This window comes from Tripterygium wilfordii, chromosome 4 (assembly GCF_013401445.1).
Source record: "Tripterygium wilfordii isolate XIE 37 chromosome 4, ASM1340144v1, whole genome shotgun sequence".
Taxonomy (NCBI): domain Eukaryota; kingdom Viridiplantae; phylum Streptophyta; class Magnoliopsida; order Celastrales; family Celastraceae; genus Tripterygium; species Tripterygium wilfordii.
Genome location: NC_052235.1, coordinates 9,991,823 through 10,012,082, shown reverse-complemented (window position 1 = coordinate 10,012,082; position 20,260 = coordinate 9,991,823). Strand labels below are relative to the sequence as shown.

The following is a 20,260-nucleotide window of genomic DNA, read 5'->3' as shown; positions in this document are numbered from 1 at the left end:
AATGTTTCTTAGATAGGTATATTATATGCCCTAGCATGTATTTTGGTCCAAGTCAAAGCAAAGACATTCACATAGTTCTTCGCATAATTGATTGAGCCACTGCTGAACCTGATAAGAACTACATAAGAGCGCAAGCGCAAGAAGTGAGTGGAACAACATTGTTAGTAAAACTTATATAGGCCTGAAGAGACGAAGAAAACATTGTAAGAATATTAGACAATTTTCCATGAAATCCCTGAAATATTGAATTAAGAAGAATAGAAGCAGATGCTAAGTTCTTCTAGGAAAAGTTGCAGTTCAATTCTAATAAGTTAGTATACGATTTGTAGTAGAATCGGTTACAAGCAAAACAAGCAGCGACGCTTTTGGAAGTATCAAGAAAATCTTTCTAACATGTAGGAACAATAATCTGTTTTGTTTATTCCTTAACTCAAACGTCTAAAAAAGATAGAATCAAGATGGATCGCTATTTATTACATACCACAAAATCAAAACAAAATTCATCCAATCAAACAAGAACATATAAACCTTAAATATATCAAGTTTGATAGCACATACTCATACTGTCTTTAAAGGAGTGAAACTTCTCGGACCACAATAGTTGAGAAATAAAAACTTTTCTCCTCCATTTGAACACTAGGACTATAACTTCAACCACATTTTAGTAACATTGCTACCAAAAGTCACTGCATCCTAACGGCCAAACAACCTTCACTCACCAAACATATTCTATTTTGCTTACAAGACCGAAGAGAGGCACGAATTTCCACCTGGAGTTCTGGTGGTAACTTGTCAATCACAGATTGGTCAATTTCATCTACATTTGGAACTCGACGCTTTTCTTATTCGTCATGTTGACCTGAGCTAGGCCGGCCATTACTGCTCCCAGTCTCAGCAAGAGGACTTCCTTCGGGCAGAACACCTTCATTCAACTCTGAACACCTAATAATAATGAAGCTTTGGCATCTTGGACAGTTCCAGAGCACTCCTTTTTTTGTGAAGAGCAAGGGGGGCTGCAGATCTTCAGATATTTCAACATTGAATATGTACCATGGGGCATGTAAACAGCAACATAAGATATTTCCAATATAGTCGTGCAGGTGCAGGTATAAATTATGTCAAACTGTTACCTGGGGGCTGAAAAAACTTGACTAGCCAGTACTAGCGAGCATTGCGGTTAAGGTATCAGTAAATAGTGAGAAAGTATAGGCTCATGAGCTCATCCCTATGGAAGTCTCTTTCAGGATTATTTTGCTTCAGTATATGACAGCTTGCAGTCCTTGAATGAACACCTAACCTTCATAAAAGGAATATTCTGTAAGAGATAACTATGGAAACAAAGTTCAATAGGCCCCACAAAAAAAAAGTTATCACCTTCTGATGACAATGGTGAAGTTTCTCACGTTAACTCATCTTGTGCCTGCTTTGATAATGAGCACAACATATCTCATGAAATGATCTTAAATTGGACGTCATCTTTCTAAAGCAGAATCATTTTATGGCCTTATGGGTATCATAACCTGGTCTCTTCCTGTGGCCGTTTCGTGCTCTTCTTGACCCAAATCAGGCATTCTCCTCAGGCAACTCTGTGCGTGGCTCAATTGAAATGAATTCCGTAAAGCTTCCACTATATAGGTTAACACCTAACCCAATTAGACCAGGAAAAGGGGAATTAGAAAAATTAATAATACATGAAGGATAAAACCATATACACCTGTTGGTGACAAAAGCTATAGATTCTTTGCTGAAGTTATCTGTTAATGGCATCCGTGCACACTCAGATGAATTTTGGCCAAGAAAGTATTTCATGACTGAACATGTTCCCTACGAAGATGTTGGCAAAGTACACGACACCCATAAGATATACTGATCGGACAAGGGTACAGGTATATCTTCAAAGTCCCATGTCTACTTATTTTTCTGGACATTCCATCATTTTGAAGTCTCCCAAGTCTCAGATGCAGGTATTTGATAAAGAAAGTAAAGAGTCCAACAAAGAACAGAAATGAATGGAAAAGAATTCTCAGGATTATATTCTTACCCGCATCTCTTCCAACAACATTCGATGTACACAGCTCCCTTTGTCTGCAAACGACTGTTCAATAATCAACTAGCTCAGTAAGATGAAATTTTGATTTCTGATCTGCTATCTCATCTAGCCTCTCCCTAAGTCCCTTTATTTTATGACCCATTTTGAAACGGAATGCAAGTGGATTTGAGCTTGACAAGAACCAGCTTACCTTTATTCACTGCCATACTGTTTCACCAACTTTTTCCACAAGCCTTCATATTCCAGCTCATCCAGCACATCCTCAGCATCATAACAGAGAAGCTTAAGCCTCCAAAGCCAAAGGCACAGCTCGTGGTTCTGTGCTTGCTTCTTCTCCGCATCTAATAGCACAACTTTTAGATGCTGAGGAGAAGCAAGCACAGAACCACGACCTTAAACAAGACAAACTTCTTGCAGGACAAGAGAGGCTATCTTCCCCAGAACTTTTTCTGCGGTGATGACAAAAATGATTCAGCCATTTTTTTAAGAGAAATTAAGGAAACACAGAAGCTGATCTGAGAAAGAGGGTTCTGTTTTTACAAAAAAAAATTTGTGTTTTGATTTTAAACTAAGAGGTCAGCCAAAGACAAGTTGCGAATAAAATATAACCAAGTTGCTACTTGCTTGCGACTCAACCTCCACTTGTATATTTATACATTTTTATAAGTGCATATGACAGTTGCAAATAAAATCTCTGTTAAATGGTTGCAAAATTGTTTCTTTGGTGTTGATTTCTATCACTATGGACTCTCATTAAACTCGACAATATAGCAACAGAAATCAACACCAAGTAAACAATTTTGCAGCCATGCAAAAGATATTCTAATTTCTATGCAACGTACAGTAAGTGAAAAAAATCAAACAATAACAAATTTGGCACTTGGCATACAGGAAAAGGTGCACAGCAACACCAGCCAATAGAACCAAAATGTTTCACCGAGAAAGTGAACCCCATTAAACTGGAAACTGGATCAGCTTCCAAAATAAGCAACACTCCCTCCACTTTCCCTAGCCGACAGACGAAATTCAGTGAAGAAAGAAAATGAAAAGAACAATTCCTCACAGCCAAATACAACATAACAAAAGCAGGAAAAACAATCCTCCCTTTACGATTCACGCAGTTCACGAAGTAATCTGATACATATATATATATAGAGAGAGAGAGAGCCATTGACAGATAATCTACCTCATTATATAGAAAATATATGCAAATGAACCAAAACAATCAATTGAAAAGATATCAAAGATTCCCTAGCACCCAATCCCAGATCTGTGAACTTGGGCTATTGAAACAGGTATCTCTTATTTGGCTTCATTTGCCTGAATTTTCCTTCCATTTCAAGACACTAATCACACGCAATTCATCAATCGCACAAAAGTAACCGCTTCTGTACATAACATGAATACATAAAAACTCATAGACGAACTCTCTGAGAGAGAGAAGAATAGGAAGAGCGGGGAGAACTAGCACCTTCCACATAGAAGCAGTCGATGTCAACAAGGCGATGACTCTAGCACCGGAAGATTCAGGTCTCGCCATCGGCAATTTTAGATCCAAGTTCCAGGAGAAGAAAAATAAGAAGATTATAAGTGGAAGCTTTATTTATTTTTAAATTTTTTTATATACAGATTCAAATTACTAAAATAACCCCGCCAAACCAACCATACAGTGGTGAAGCACCTTGGGATCAGGGGCAGAGGGAAGGAGCTGTAATAGTGTTTAGTGTCTAGGGATTTTGTTAATGAAATAATTTAGGCATCTTACCAATCACATCTTGTCTTCTTGTTTGGAACTCAAAAGGAGTCAACGTTGTTCCTCACACTGTGGATGCCCATTTTCATTTGGTGGTTTTTGCTTCACGTATGATTCGTTTCTTGATCTCTTGTCCTTCTTCAAATTTTGATTTTGACATCTCTATGTTACTTGCAATATCATTAATCAAACTCCTGATATCAAAAATCTCAACTATCAGCGGTATGAATTTTTTCCCATTATGGTTTGTTGGGATAAAATTTTCATGGTCTTTTTGTTCATAAATTCATTTTTGTGTGTTGTTTCATATGAAATTTGGAGCGTGTTTTCTTCTTTGACTTCAGAATATTTGAGGGTCTCCTTGAGAGCAATTAAAACATTTAGAGTCAATACTTTCATTAGAACTCTATTGATTTATGTGTATCTACTGATGTACATTGTTGCATCTTGCTTCCAAGTCATCTGTCAGTTCGTACTTGAATGTGTCTTTACTGTATTACAGGATTTTGTCATATAAGACCCATGTTTCTTTATACGGTTTTTTTACGCTTGGCATGAAATACTTCGTCTTATCTTCTTGTGTTGATGTGAGAATCTTGATATGGTGGATGATGATTTTTCTCATCAATACATCTGTTTGTTTTTACTCCTCACTCTTCATTAGATCGTCGCTTCACAAGAGTGATACACATTTTTGAAATCATCAGAGTATTGAATTTCCTATTAGAGAGATGTTTGTAAGGCATCTCTTTCCTTGCATACTTCCTCTGCATTCTGAATCAACAAATTCATTTAGTTCTCCATTAACTTTTCTTCGTCCATTGCCACTGATTCTAGCTGCATAGTAAGCCACTCCAGGGCGTCTATTGCTTCTTTATGTTTGGTTTCAGATAACTTGTCAGCCTATAGCTTTCGTTGCATAGTAGATGTAAATATTTGTGCAGAATCTTGGGATAAATTTTCTGAACATAATAATCATGTAGATATAGATATGGTGAATTTCGAAGCCAAAAAGATTACGACTTTATTTGTACTTTCACATTGCAACACAAGCAATTATACTGCATCCACGTTGACCTATCTCCAACTTAATTAATGGTGTATGATCCATTGTTCACCGTTGTTATTTCATAATAATATGATAATAGGCTCTTTTGTCTGTTTATTAGAATATAATTATGAACTGTATTGCTTCGTAAATGGAGATGAGAATGAAAGCATAAACATGGTCCTAAAACGAATCTAAGTTAGATGTATATATGTTGGCAATTGATTGTGGCAGAATGAAACTTGGGTTTTAGTTCAACACAAAAATGAGAAATAAAATAAAAATAATGCAAACTAAAATGATACCTATAGAGATCTTTGAGATGGTGAAATTGAAGGGAGCAAGAATACTAGAAGGTGTTTAAAAGAAAGAAAGGTTGCAACACCCAACTCTGAAACATGAGAGACCACTAATGCAACAACTGAATTTATATATTCTTAGCAATCAAAAGAAGATAGACAATATGATCAAAATTGGGTGATAAAATTGACTGTCATGGCAGTTTTTAGTTTTAATAATAGAACAACAACAACAAAAGATGAATAAACAACAAAATGAACTGTGTACGGAATGAAACGAAGGATTGTAACACGTAGATTTCATATTTAGAGCTTTATCAAGACCCAACAATTTCGATGAAAACGAAGGAAAAACACGACTGACCTTAGACAATCCAATCTCTTGCTGGAAGTGCAAGAAAAACAGCCAACCTAGCGCACACAACTTCTGCAGGTCACCAAGAGAAAAAGCAAAATAAAAACAATTGAGAAAGAAATAATAATTGCACAATCAATATTAAAATGTAGGACTAAATCAAGAAACTAGCTTTGATCAAAATTAAAGAGAGGAGATACTCACCTTAACTAATTACAAATGAAATCGAATAAGTAGTGGATTCCGAATATAGAGCATCAATTAAATGCACGAAGAAATCAATGCACACATTTTTTGATGAAAACGAATAAGAGGGGAAACATTTGATTCAAGAATAAATATTACAGACGATCGAATATGGAGCTAGTACAGCGACAAAAATAGGGAACCCAAGACGCAAAGAACAACCTGAGGATGACAGCAAGAGAGAAAAATTGATGAAAACAAAGGGGAAATGCGACTAACCTCAGACGATCCAATCTCCTACTGCAAGTGCAAGAAAAACAAGCAACCTAACGCACACATCAACTCAAGGTCACTAAGAGAAAAAGTGAAATAAACACAACCGAAAAAGAAACAATAATGGCACAATCAATATTTGTTTCTCACCCACCGAAGAGCGAGAAAGCGAAGATAGAAACATAGAACAATTAAAGGAAGGAATGAAAGGAAGCTGCGATGTACACCTTTCTCACTATTAGGCAGTCAATTTATGCCATCAAAACATCAGCACGAAATTGATATAATTGAGGCAGTCGATGCATGAACCGTTGATGCAACATTGTTCACGGTAACGAATTGACATGAAATGACATAGTTTGGGCAACCAATTAACACATAAAAGAACAAAACAACGTGGTTTCGATGAAACATATAATGCAGGATACTAAACGATGTTGTATGAACAGACGCATAACACACTGATCGAGATGGCACAACAAACGAAACAACACAAATACAGACAAAGAATGACATGCACAACTGCAAGACACGGAACAAAAAAAAACAAAAATAACCACACAAGAAATGACATCGTTTCGCTCCGCCACTTGCCCAACAAAAAACCATGCCCAACCAAGAGACTATGGAAAGACAGAGGAACTTGTCACAGAATCACGCGAAATCCATGGACTTTATATATTGTAATTGATTGGTTGACTATGCTTAGCATTAGAGATAAACTGACGGATTGGATGTTCTTTTCTTTTTCTTTTTCTTTTTTGCTTTCAAAAAAATTGTACGAACTGGCATTTCTTATGTTTTTTGGGTGCCAGATTATGTATGTCAAAGTGAGAAAATAATTTTCATATAGATAGAGTTAAAGGTCTCTACTGCTATGTTGCACCACATTCATTTCAAATTCTTATTCAATAACAACGTTTATAAGGAATTGTTTTTTTTCTAACAATTGACATTATTTATGCTATAAGATTATCTTACTCGATTCATATCAGGCCCAACATTTTAGATACAAACTGACATTTGGGTTGCCTCTTTTAATGATTAGGACTTATAAAATTGTTCTTTATGTTTCATTAGGACTTGTTCATTGATAATATAATTTTAAGTAGTAGTGCTATTGTAAATAGTTCTAAAAAATTTACGGGCTTACCCCCTGCAAAATTTTTTGTATAAATGATGAGATGTTAATTTAGGATTAGCCCCCTAACTCTACATCTTGGCTCCGTCCCCGCTCGAAACCGACCAAGGTACCTTCATTGGTACTGTCCAGAAAAGTCTACTCAAAGTATCAAACTGATGGCAGAATAGCTCGATATCGAACGAGGTAGGTTCCCTTTATCTGATCGAGATGGGTTCAACCCATCGGACTAAGGTAGGTTACCCCCATCCGATTGAGGTAAACACGGCTCTAATGAATTAATGTCTCAACAGAACACTAACTCTCAACAAAGTCTGACTCCCTTTGAGTAGGAATGTGGATGGGATATAGCCTCCGAAGAATCCGCATAAAAGCCAATAAAAATGAGTCTTACTAAACACTTCAGTTCATATAAATAGGGACCTCAAGCGACAAGTAAACATTCTAACTCCGGCACTCAAAATTACTTATCGAGCAAGAGGCAGAACTCCAAGCAACGATTCATTCTCCCTAGTTAAGTTCAACACTGCCCTACCGTAACTTATGTTTGCTCCTTGTGAATTTACTAGTAAGGAAGCTACTCCAGCTCGATCTGACTTGGATGATTCCAAGGTTTTGAAAACCAAACTGACCGGCTGGTTCGATTGAAGTCCCAGAACCGATGATATCAAAAACCAAAATTTTCTTATTGAACCGATCAATTTTTTTAACCGGTTAATTTATTTAAATTAGAAAATATTTGTAGAGTTTGCTTTTGGTAGGGTTTGAACTCACAACCTCTCATGCATAAGACAAATGCTCTAACCAACTAAGTTATGACACTTTGTTTATTTATTAAAACAACACTATATTATTATAAGCATCATAAAATATGAAATATTTTTTAATATTTGATGTATTTTCTATATTATTGTGAGTATTATAAAATATGAAGTATTTTAAATATATAAAATAATTTATTATGTTGAACCCGGTTTGAACTTTGGTTGAACCATTGAACCTTGAACTAAAGAATTTTTTGGTTCAATGACCAATCTGGTTTTCAAAACCTTGGTTGATTCGCCTAATAGGTCCCTCCTATTTACAACATCATCACTAGGGGTGTCAAAAAATCGGTTTCGAGTCCTCAGGGGTTTACGAAATATTTATATGTCCAAACCTTAATCCGGATTGAATTTCGGACGTACTTAATTGCCCAAACCCATATTAGTTTAAATCTGGTTTGTCCAAATTTTTTCTTCATAAAATATAATTACAATAAATTAAAGTACAAAACCATGCGGTTGCTGCTTCAAAATCAAAGGCAACATGATGCTCCTTTTGTTAGATGATCACGATTGGCATATTAATTACTACATATGATGATATGATCCAGAAACTTAAAAGTTAAAAGACCAAAAAAGTTACATCTCAAGTTCCAAAATCCAAATAAGCTTGCCTGTAAAATCATCAGAAGCCATCAATCAATCTCGATACGGTTTGAGTCATGAGAAGATATATTTGGAGGACCCATTTGAAGAACTATGGAAGGTTCTTTTGTCTCCTCCACTATTCCATTGGGTTTCTCTACAATTCATAACAAACATCAGCTTGCTCTAAATGAAAAAAAAATATTAACTATAAATGACAAACAATATATGTTATGCATAAACTAAAACAATATTCAAGTTATTACCTTGATACCCAAACACCCAATTTCTTGCGCATATTACAGCTTTCACACTATCATGAGCAAGAGAACTGCGAGTTGGTGTGAGTACTCGACCTCCAACACTAAATGCTCGTTCCTAGGCAACACCTGAAATAGAAATAGTCAAAAGGTCACGTGCTGTAGCAGCAAAATATGGAAATTGAAACTGAATAGACTTCCAAAATTCCAAAACTTCTATGTCTTTCTTCCTCTCCATGGGTGGTTCTTGTAAATACCAATGTTTTAAAAGGCGTTTTCAAAACGTGTTTTGAGGCTTTTTGCCCTTAAAACGAAGCCACGTAAACGCACGCCTTTCGTCCAAAAGCGTACAAAAAAGCGTACAAACACACGTCGATGCGTGAAGCGTTTGAGGCGTGCGTTTCGTAGGCGACTCGTGAAACTACATCGTTTCAAAGGAAAAAGTCAAAAAACCAGAAACAAAATCGCGTGAGAGTGCACTCTAGGTCAGATACAGACCTCAAAACTCAATTCGCAACTGTTGTCCAAGACTTGAAGACTCGAAGAAGACCATCTATGGCTCTACGCGAGTCTTCGCGACCTCACGGCTCCACCTGACCATCTACGCGACTCCTCCACATTAGGTCTTACAGACATACCTGAAAGCTTCGAGATCGACCTCTCCGAAGTCCGATCGACGATCTGCGAGACTGCGACTCAGTACCCACTACCACTGTGTAAGAGACGAAGACCATTGCAGGTCAGTTTATACTTGGGAAATTGACAAAAATGACCTGGTTTGTTAACAAAATTGTAAAAGTGACCCGGTTTATAAAAAACAAGTGAAATGACCTAATTTATACTGGTAAAGATCAAAATAACCCTAACTTTTCTTTCTCCCTCCTTCATTTCTGTTTCCCAAAAATCCTTTTCAGTTTCTCCTTCCTTCAAACACAGTTTCTTTCTCCTTCAAACACAATTTCTTTTCTTTCTCCTTCAAACACAATTTCTTTCTCATTCTCAACTACTACGGTTTGCATCAACTACAACGGTTTGCATTCCATCAACTGTTCCGAATACTCCAAGGTAAGTTTATCATTTATTCAAAAATAATTCCATCAACGGTTTGTGTGCCATTATGGGTTTCGTGAGGTTTCACCCATTTTGTTGGGTTCCATATTACTGCATGACTTTGCTCAAAACAATTTCGCACAGTTAAAAATGAAGTTTTCGACGTCGTCGAGTGTTTGAGCCTTTCGTCGGGCATTTTGAGGGTCTGTGGTCGAGTTTAGGGTTTTCTGGTCGAGATTTATTGTTATGGGGGTCGAGCAATCGATTATGTGGTCGAGCATTAATTGATTTGGTCGAGCATTTCATACTTACTGGTTGAGCATTCATATTGCATAGTCGAGCATTAATTGATTTGGTCGAGCATTTCATATTTAATGGTCGAGCATTCATATTTAATGGTCGAGCATTCATATTGATTTGGTCGAGTATTCATATTTACTTGTCGAGCATTCATATTGATTTGGTCGAACATTGTTAACTTATATTTATTTCACTTATTTTTTTTATCTTAGGTTTATAATGACTTACATTATTCCAGAGGGTCAGCATTTTCCTGCAAAAGTGTAAAACTTTTCCCAACCGGATGTAGTTATTTGTAATATCAGGGATAAGTTAAATGAGGATCAATTGGAGACCTTTAGTAGATCATGCTTTGGCATGTATCTTCGTATTAAGAGCCTAACTTTTTCCGGGCAGATTGTCCATCAGCTATTGTTAAGATAGGTTGAATCCTCCAACCATAGTTTTGGCACAACTTTCAACTTCAAGTTGGTTGGAAAGCAAGCTACATTTTCATTTGAAGATTTTGCGGTTGTTACTGGATTAGTATGTACTGGAATTCCACACAATTCTTCACTTGTTGATACTAGCACACATAGGCTAAGGGATGCTTATTTCAGGGGGAATAATAGCATTAAAAGATCTGAATTAGAGAGTACATTTTTGGGTCTAAAACCTCAGCTTGACAATGAAGATGACGTTGTCAAGTTAGCTCTTGTTTATTTTGTGGCGTTTGTGTTGCTTGGTAGAGAGCGTAGTAGGAACATTTCTGATGTGGCATATCTCCAATTGGTTGAAAACTTGAATGAATTTAACAAGTATCCATGGGGATCTGTTAGTTATGCACGTACCTCCAAGTCACTTGTAGGAGCAATGAAAGGACGTGTTCACGAATTTTTAAAAAAGACTATAAAGCCAACCAAGACTCAGAAGGAGCAATACAGTCTCTATGGATTCCCGTTAACTCTACAGGTATTTAATTTGCTAATCATTTATCTCAATGTTGTTTTGATTTATAGCTTATACTCAATATGCAATGTATGTAATTGTATATCACTGTTTGATTTACAGATATGGAGTTATGAAGCTATTCCCCTTATCGGGAGGACATACGCACAGAAAGATCTAGAAATTCAGTATCCAAGGATATTGAACTGGAGTACATCAATCACTCCTGACTCAACAGAACTCATCCTAAGTGTTTTTAGAAGGAAGTAGGTATCACACCCATCTATGTATATTAATTTAAATTTTGTGAGATTGCCTATTTTATAGAAACTAATGGTTACTATGTGTACCTTTCACAGCTTCAAGTACATGATCGACTTATCCCAACCCAGTTGGAGATGGCACAAGAATACTGCATAAAGACTTCCGATGTACTCAAAAATGTTGTGGGAACAATGGTTGTCAAAGTTAAAAAAAAGCCAAAGGTTGTTATAGATGAGATTGAAGAGGAAGAGGAAGAAGAGGAGAGGAAGAGGAAGTTCAAACACATAGAGATATTCCACCTGTTACAGATGTAGTAATATGAATTTTTATTGATTGAGCAATTAGTTGTGTTTGTGTTTGGTCGAGCATTAATTTTTTTGGTCGAGTATTGTATCTTATGGTCGAGCATTAATTTTTGTTGGTCGAGCATTATATTTTTTGGTCGGGCAATAAGTATTTATATGGTCGAGCATTATATGTATTGGTCGAACATTGAGTATTTATATGGTCGAGCATATTTTCAGATTAAGGTCGAGCATTTATATCTATTCTAGTTGAGCATTATTCATTTCTGGTGAATCACAAACTCAATAATCCAATTTGTATATTTTCCATTTGCAGAAATATGTTTTAAGGGATAATATTGCAAACAAGATTGATGTATTTGATAGTTTGCTTAAGGATCACTCCAAGAAGCATAAAGATCTGAAGGTGGAATTGTGTTTGATGTTGCAATTCATTGAAGAATCCATGGGGACTCTTCTAGAAGTTGTTAAAAAACAAAATGCAGGAAATGAGGGGGATGGGAATGGGGATGTGAATCATGTAATAAAGGATGGGGATGGGAATGCCACTGATGGTCCAAGGACTACTGGAAAAGATATCGCAGAGGTTGTTTTGGAGTGTCCTAGGACTGTTGGACATAAAGAGATATCTGTATAGGAAGAGCAACATCCTTTAGGTCAAATTGAGCATGAGACTGATAATGTAGGAAAATATGGGGATGGGGATGCCACTGATGGTCAACTGCAAAATAAGGTGGCTGTAATATTTGTTGAGTCCCAGGAAGTTCCTGTGGAAAATATAGAGGAGGCTGTTATGGAGGGTGAGGATGCTGTTAGTGAGGATGCTGTTAGCCCAGGTGCAGAAGACGATATTATTTCAATGGATATAGCTGCCACTAGTTTAGGAACACCAAATAAGATGGATATGGGCACTGAGGGGGTGGAGATTGTCACCCCATCCAAATTCCCAGTTGCAAAAAAAGGTGGGGTAATTCATTATGTCTCAAATAAGGAAAAGCGCAAAAGAAAGCTTGGACCATTATTGAAAACACCCTACACCAATCCCACTAAAAAACAAAAAACTGATTCATCCTCCACGGTAACAGAAGAGGTTGAAATTCCCAAAGGCACATTGCCAATGGCTTTTGAACTCAAAAGGCCATATCGAAGGGAGTGGTTAGCAGAATGTCACAAATGGATGAAGAATCCCAAAACACAACATGATAAAATTGAATGGATTCCTTGTACTGTTGACAAGGCCTGGTTTGCTGAGGCAATTCAACCTGACAAATGGTTGAGAGGCCTGGTAAGTAGTTTTAGTTTAGTACAATATAACCGAACTTTATGTAGTCGAGCATATCTATTATCTGGTCAAGCATATCTATTATTTGGTCTAGCATATCTATAATCTGGTCTAGCATATCAAACCTCTGGTCGAGCATATCAAACCTCTGGTCGAGCCTTATATTATTTGGTCGAGCATTAATATTTACTGGTCAAGCATTCATATTTACTGGTCGAGCATTTTATTTCTTTGGTCGAGCTTTAATATTATTTGTTGGATCATGTATACTAATTATTTCCTCTTTTTCAATATTTGATGCAGCATCTTGACATCGCTACATACCACATACGCCAGAGACTTGCCAAGTACCCTGCCATATTTAAAAGGAAGGCGGCAGTGCTTGACACAATCTTCTTTGTATGTGTCCAATAATTTGCTAATGAACTGTAGATATTCATACTCATTGTTAACTAACCATCATTTTTTTAACCATGTAATAACAGAGCAAGATTGGTATTACCTACAATGTATTCAAAAAAGATCCAGGAAATTGGGTTGATTCGGATACTTTATTCACAGACTACGTTGTCGGTACCAGTCCTCTTGAAGGTGTTCCCTGGGGAGAAGTGGACTATGTGTACTTTTCTCCAAACTTTGATGAGAAGCATTGGGTGGCAGTAGAGATGATATTGTCATCACGAAAAATAAATGTCTATGATTCTTACCATGACCTTACAAGTTCTAAAAGGTTTGCAGAGATCATGAGTCCATTGTCTATAATGACCCCATACATATTAAGTCCTTGTGATTATGACATTCCCACGACACCATGGGAAGTTGAGAAGGTCAATCCCTGCCCTCAACAGAAGTCGGGGGGTATGTTTTTTTTACAAATTTGTGTACTAAATCATTTTTATTGTGCATTAGTTGTTGTACGCAATTTTAATCACTTTATTTTTTATTAACAATTATAGGTGCGATTGCGGTGTTTTTACATTCAAATTCATTGAAGCATTGATAGCAGAAATTCCTATCACTGAGATAAATCAGAATGACATGACATTTTACAGGAAAAAGTTCACAGCAGAAAGCTGGGGGGGAGAGTTCTCATTGTGAAAACTAACTCTGCTATGTACATTTAGGAGTCAATTGTTTTTGTACATGCTTACTTATTTGTGTTTGCACATATTTTTTCACTATGCCAAATTTTTTTATTTTGCTCGACCATAATTCCTTTTTTACTCGACCATTAATTTAGCATCACTCGACCACAGTTTTATTTCTCAACCATTAATTAAGTTTTGCTCGACCATTAACTTATTATCGCTCGACCATCTTCTCTACATTGATCGACCCCAGTTTTATTGCTCGACCATTAATTAGGTATTGTTCAACCATTAAGGCAATTTACGCAACGTAACTATAATAGCAAATAATACAGCAATATCAAATGTTAATATCAAAAGTTCATTCAGTTCTTGGATGCAATGCTATTGGTTCCTTACAAGTTTGATGATTATGGCCACTTTTCTTACATCGTCCACAGTGTCTGATAATCACAGTTTTACCTTGGGAAGGTATTCTTTGCTGTTTAGGCCTACCACATGGTCTTTTCGCTTTAGGTGGTAATAATACTCTTATATCGTTTTCAACGCGCTGGTGCTCAACACCAACTGTATATATAGGTTCAGCATAAGCTACCAAAATAGCTTCATTGGTATAATATCTTGAGCACAAAGAATGTACCGTGATTTCTCTATTGGCACAAGCAGCCAATGCATGTACACACGGTAGTTGCTGCAAATCAAACTTCTTGCAAGAACACTTTCTATTGTGCAAGTTAACCTCACCATTACCACATCCATCACGAACGTAATATTCAGTATGTGATATTGGTGTAACATCCATCCTACGAGACCTATCAATCCACTTCCGTATATGTTTCTCTACCTCCTTGCAAAGCATAGAATTCAGAGATGCTGCTTCGGTACGTCGCTCATAAAACCATCTCTGAAGCAAATCCCTCAAGTGCTCAACTAACATTGTTATAGGAAGGTGGTGGGCTTCTCTAAGAACAACATTCATACTCTCTGCAATGTTTGTAGTTAGTATATTGTACCTCCGACCAGGAAAATGTGCACGAGACCATTTAGCAAAACCAGCCGCAAGTAGATAACTCTGTGCACGGGGATCAATTAAGCTCAACTGTGTCATTAGCACCTCAAATTCAAAAACACGATATGCCTTCGTTGCCTTGAAATAAATTAGAAACATTACAGGATCGAATTTCTTTGCCTTCATGTTCTGTTTGATGTGGAATATGCAGTGACCATGGTATGATTCTGGAAAAACTAAGTTCGATGCCCTTTCAATACTCTGATGCCTATCTGAAATTATAGCCAATTCAGAGAAGTCATCAAGTGAGATTGCCTGCCGTAATTTCTCGAAGAACCATATCCAAGATTCGTTATTCTCCGAATCTCCAACACCAAAAGCAATAGGATAAATGTGATTGTTACCATCCAAAGCAGATGCAATAAAAAGCATGCCTAGATACTTTCCCTTTAGATGGGTACCGTCGACAGCGATGACACGTCTCATCGAAGATCTAAAACCACGCAAGGACGGACCAAGAGCTAGAAAAAAATATTTAAACATGTTCTCCTTGTCGGACTCTATATGAGTGATAGTTCCGGGGTTGTTCTTCTCTAGCTCCGCACAATAGTGTGGCAGATAGGCAAAAGATAACTCTGGAGATCGTCGTATTGATTCTAAAACATGCTCCCTAGACCTCCATGCTTTTTCGTAGGTAATATTGACACCAAATTCTGTCCACACATCTTGTATTATGTCTTTCGGCCTGTAAGACCTCCCTACACCATCATATTTTCCTTTAATGCAATCCCCAATCACCTTCCCTGATGCTTGCCTATGACCTCCGTTGAGATAGTCCAGTGAGCAAGTGTGAATGTCATTGAACTTTGTCACTTTGAATAATGGTGATTCATTGACTCTTACGGCTCTCATACGCCAGTCGCAGCCTGTTCCTAGACATTGAACAACATATAGAGTCTTCGTCGATTTTATCACATGAAATTGGAAGTTCCCTTTCATAGCATACAAAGCAATATGCTTTTGTAACTCCATTTTTTCTTAGAAAATCTGCCCAACTGTGATCTTGTAACCGGTGGAGCAATTACTAATGGTATTGCTCCCAACACATGGAACAATAGAATTTGATCCGATGTTTTTAGGCACTTCCACAAAGACAATGTCAGGATGGCTAGGAACATCAGCTGCTGGAGGTATTTCTTTCTCAACGTCTTCTTGAACAGTATCATCATGAAACCAATGATCCTCAAATAGCTAACCCTCATTAGGCTTATAATGATGTTCATTGTCATCATCACCACCATTATCCGGATTTGATGATGCATCTATATCGTTGAATCCACAATCAATAAAACCCTTACACACGTTTGCCGATTGTCGAATAAACTCCTCCTGCGTTTGGGGAATGAAACTCACATTTTGTGAGGGAACATTATATTCATGTATAGGAAGAATTGATGCACAAAGTGGAGTGGCAGGTCTTCGAGGATCATCATTTTGCCTTAAGAAGAATTTGAGATCACGGTCATTACTTAAGACCATTGGTTCCATGTCAAAGTGTGTATTATATGCAAACTTCAACTCCAAAACATGTTTATTACTATCAACTCCAAACAACTCATAGACCATATCCACCAACCCCGAATACGTAATGGTATCATTAACAAAGACACATTGACTTCTTCGACCTTTGAACTTGTACATACCGTGAAAAATTTCCCATTTGCCACCATACAAGACCACGAAATCAATTGATGTCATCCCTGTAAAAAAAAAGGTATATGATAAATGATTCATGACCAGACAAAAAAGATTGATCGACTACTAAAAACATTTCTCGACCAAATATTAATTATTGCTCGGCCAAATAATTTCGTTATACTAGACCAAAAAAAACAATGCCAAACCAGATAATTCAGTGTTGCTCGACCAAAGATAGTGCTCGACCAGATAATTCACTATTGTTCGACCAAATAAGTTCACTATACTCGACTAAACAAAATAATGCTTGACCAGATAATTCACTGTTGCTCGACCAAAGATATTGCTCGACCAAATAAGTTCACTATACTCGACCAAACAAAGTAATGCTCGACCAGATAATTCACTGTTGCTCGACCAAAAACTTGACTAAAAATAGATTGAACGACTATATAAAATGCTCAAGCAATTTGCTCGACTATAGCAGGACAAGTAAATGAAACTGAAGTCGACCATTGTATATATATGTACTTACTTGCAATGAGAACTGTGCGAAGTGACAACGAATATTGTCTTTTAGTGTTTTCAAGTGCAGATTGAGGTGGAGCAGCTGCGTCGCAAGGTAGAAAGATTGTTATTTTGTGTTTCGGGAGAGAATGATATTCAGATCTGTATTTGTTTTATAAGGATAAGGGTATATTTGACTTTAAAAATTAAAAGGAGGTCATTTTTACTGTTTTTAACAAACCAGGTTATTTTTGCAGATTTATTAGTGGATGAGGTCATTTGGAGAAATTTCCCTTTATACTTCTACTTCTTTGTCCCACTTTCTCTGACCCACTCCCACTATCGAATATCGATTTCTTCTGTTTCTTTCTTCGATTTCTTTGTTCTGTTCCACACTCCCACTTTCTTTGTTTTTTGCTCTGCACTTCTGCCCCACTTTCTTTACTTTGTTTATAATTTTTTTAGCCATTTAAGTGTTAAATACAAATTTAGAATCAATGTTTATTTAGAATTTTAGAACCAGTAAATTGTATTTACTATTTAGTGTTTTATTAGATTCACTGATTTAGAACCACTGAACCAGTGAGTGAAGTTATATTATACTTTGAAGTGAACTTTGAGTTTATTGTCTTTATTTGAAGTCTTTAACTAAGATTTTCTAGTATGAGAATGACTTGTTATTATTTCTATCTTTTTTTATTATATTATATATTTTTAATGTAAAAATATTTTTTCCCAAAATACCTATGCCCCAACGCATCAAGGATTACGCCTCGTCTTGGAGAGACGATAACGCCTCGCCTTGCGTTTGCGCCTTTGAAAACACTGGTAAATACAAGTCCAACTCTGATTTTTCTTCTTGGAATTGAGTATCTTGGCTTTGAAAAGAATTATAACCCTACATAAAAACATAAAGATTAACAATCAACTAACGCATGATTTAGCAAAGCTTAGTAATTAAATTTTAAAATAAGGAAAGAAACATTCGAATCTGACCACATCATAAGGATCAGTATGGGATAAAATTTTCATACTTTCATGATTTTCAACAAAGGTTGTTGCACTTTCCTTATTTGCAGAAGATATGGAATGGAATCATACTCTCTGAACAAATCAAAGAGCTTGTGACGAACATTAAGTACTTTTAAAAAGCTTTCACTTCCATAGATCTTTGAAAAAGCAAACTCAACCACTTTCATTTTATAACGAGGATCCATCACCACTACCATTGCTAGAAGCAAAATCATATTGCTATCACACCAATATTTATCAAATTTATCTTGCATCCGTCGAGCCATGTCCTTTGTGAACACATCTGAACTTTCTAATTCATCCTTGAAACGTGATTGTATTTTCCAAAACCCATGAAAATATAAATTTGAAGTGGTATATTTTGTCCTAGGGAACAATTTAGTCAAATCATAAAATAGCTTCAACAACTTACAGATGGAACCAATTTTATCCCACTCTTCATGAGTGGAACAATACATACAGTTTTTCGGATGACACCAAGCTAGATTAGCAAATGCAAATCGATAAATCAAAGCATTCTCTTTCAATCTCTTTCAATCCATCTTGGACAATTAAGGTTTAAAATATAAGTAGCACATCTTACACGAAAATATTCACCACCATTAACCAATGAGGACCTCAAGTTGAGCTGATTTTTATACAAGTCCATAAAGTTATCCATGTTTGATGCATTATCAGGTGTAACTGTTAACAACTTATCCTCGACACCCCATTCTTTCAACATGGCAGAAAATTTTTCTTTAATATTCTCACCACTATGTGGAGGTGGAAAATTCTGAAAGTTCAGAATTTTTGATTGAAGTACCCAATCAGAATCAACAAAGTGGGCAGTGATGCATATATAGCTATCATAGGTAAGTGATGACCATAAATCTGACGTAAGACTTGTCCTACCTGGAACCTTACTCAACATCTCAAAGACATTATGCTTCCCTTTCTTATACAACTTAAAAACATCAACCTTTGCAATGTTACGAGTTATATTCTTAACTTCATGATTGAGAAAAGAGAATACACGTCTAATTCCAGGTTGTTCAACAAAACTAAAAGGAAGGTCATGCTAAACTATTGTAATGGCTAATTTCTCACGCAATTGACATTGATCTAATTTTGATGCCCTAACTTCTAAACCTCCATTTGCTGCAGAAAACATCATTTGCCTCAAATCTTTGTTTCATTGTTTAACACAAGTCTTAGCATGCCTTAACATGTTTGTAGTACCATATCTACTATCTGTTATCATAATTTCACCACATTCCATACACTTACCTCTCTTGTAATCATCATCTGCTTTGAAAGAACCTTCTAGAATAGACTCGAAAAGGTTCCAGGCTGGGGAAGCATTCTTCCTTTTCTTACTAGTTGGTTTGGAAGGTTGACTAATGCTAGCAGCCTCTGTATCCTCTGTTTTTGTCGGTGTTGTATTTGATGTTGATGTTGTTGGTGTTGGATTCGAAATGATAAGTACTGAAAGATTAAGTGAAGAGAATAAAATTTTAAAAAAGAGCAAGCATAAGGAGAATTCATAGATTGGAACAACAACAACAAATAAATATTACCTTACTGAAAGAGAGAAGAACCTACACTTGAAGAGTTCGTCACGGCCGCCGCACCTACACTTGAAGAGTCCGTCACGGCCGCCGCAGGGAGTTGGGGGATAGTTGGATAAAGACGACCAAGTCAAAAGACTCAAAACATGTGAATTTGTGTGAAAAAGAGATGAGCTTTTGCCTTTTGGTCTTGGAGACGTCTTGGGTTTCGTTGAATCACTAGAAGTCTATATTGGCTTGTATTGTAGTGGGCCAATCAAGAAGCTTGGGCTATATTTAACCATGTGGAAGAATTGAAGATGGGCTCACAAAATGGACAAAGTATTTAAATGATGCAAGTGTATTTATTTATATGTATATAAAATATGATATCATATGGTAATGTTTGGTTTGTCCAGATTGCTAAACCCGGACTGGACCCAATTTTCAATTCAGATAAATATTTTTGTTTGGATCTTAATTTTGGACGTAGAA

At 36.5% G+C, this 20,260-nt stretch overlaps 1 protein-coding gene and 1 long non-coding RNA gene across 9 annotated transcripts; both read right to left on the bottom strand.

Annotated features, from left to right (window-relative positions):
* Positions 1–446: 446 nt before the first annotated feature.
* On the bottom strand, positions 447–3,642 carry LOC119996200. 7 transcript variants are annotated; one of them, XR_005467813.1, is made up of 6 exons: positions 3,522–3,642; positions 2,042–2,499; positions 1,715–1,920; positions 1,375–1,627; positions 1,131–1,292; positions 447–1,021 (listed from the first exon to the last, which is right to left on the bottom strand). It is a non-coding gene; the product is annotated as an uncharacterized LOC119996200 (long non-coding RNA). The 7 variants fall into 7 exon arrangements; XR_005467815.1 differs by having other exon boundaries at positions 1,715–1,824; XR_005467810.1 differs by having other exon boundaries at positions 1,375–1,920; positions 2,042–2,095; positions 2,241–2,499.
* Positions 3,643–14,330: 10,688 nt separating this feature from the next.
* LOC119996328 lies at positions 14,331–20,049 on the bottom strand. Of its 2 annotated transcripts, XM_038842916.1 has the most exons (4): positions 19,796–20,047; positions 19,506–19,703; positions 17,949–18,102; positions 14,331–16,759 (listed from the first exon to the last, which is right to left on the bottom strand). In XM_038842916.1, the coding sequence occupies exon 4, from the start codon at positions 16,029–16,031 to the stop codon at positions 14,352–14,354; it is 1,680 nt and encodes a 559-aa protein (XP_038698844.1). In that variant the 5' UTR covers positions 16,032–16,759; positions 17,949–18,102; positions 19,506–19,703; positions 19,796–20,047; the 3' UTR covers positions 14,331–14,351. The 2 variants fall into 2 exon arrangements, with proteins under 2 accessions (XP_038698844.1, XP_038698845.1); XM_038842917.1 differs by lacking the exon at positions 17,949–18,102 and having other exon boundaries at positions 19,796–20,049.
* Positions 20,050–20,260: the final 211 nt, after the last annotated feature.

Excerpts from the sequence above, each read along its gene's own strand:
- LOC119996328 (XM_038842917.1), bottom strand. The coding sequence starts at position 16,031 with ATGGAGTTACAAAAGCATATTGCTTTGTATGCTATGAAAGGGAACTTC.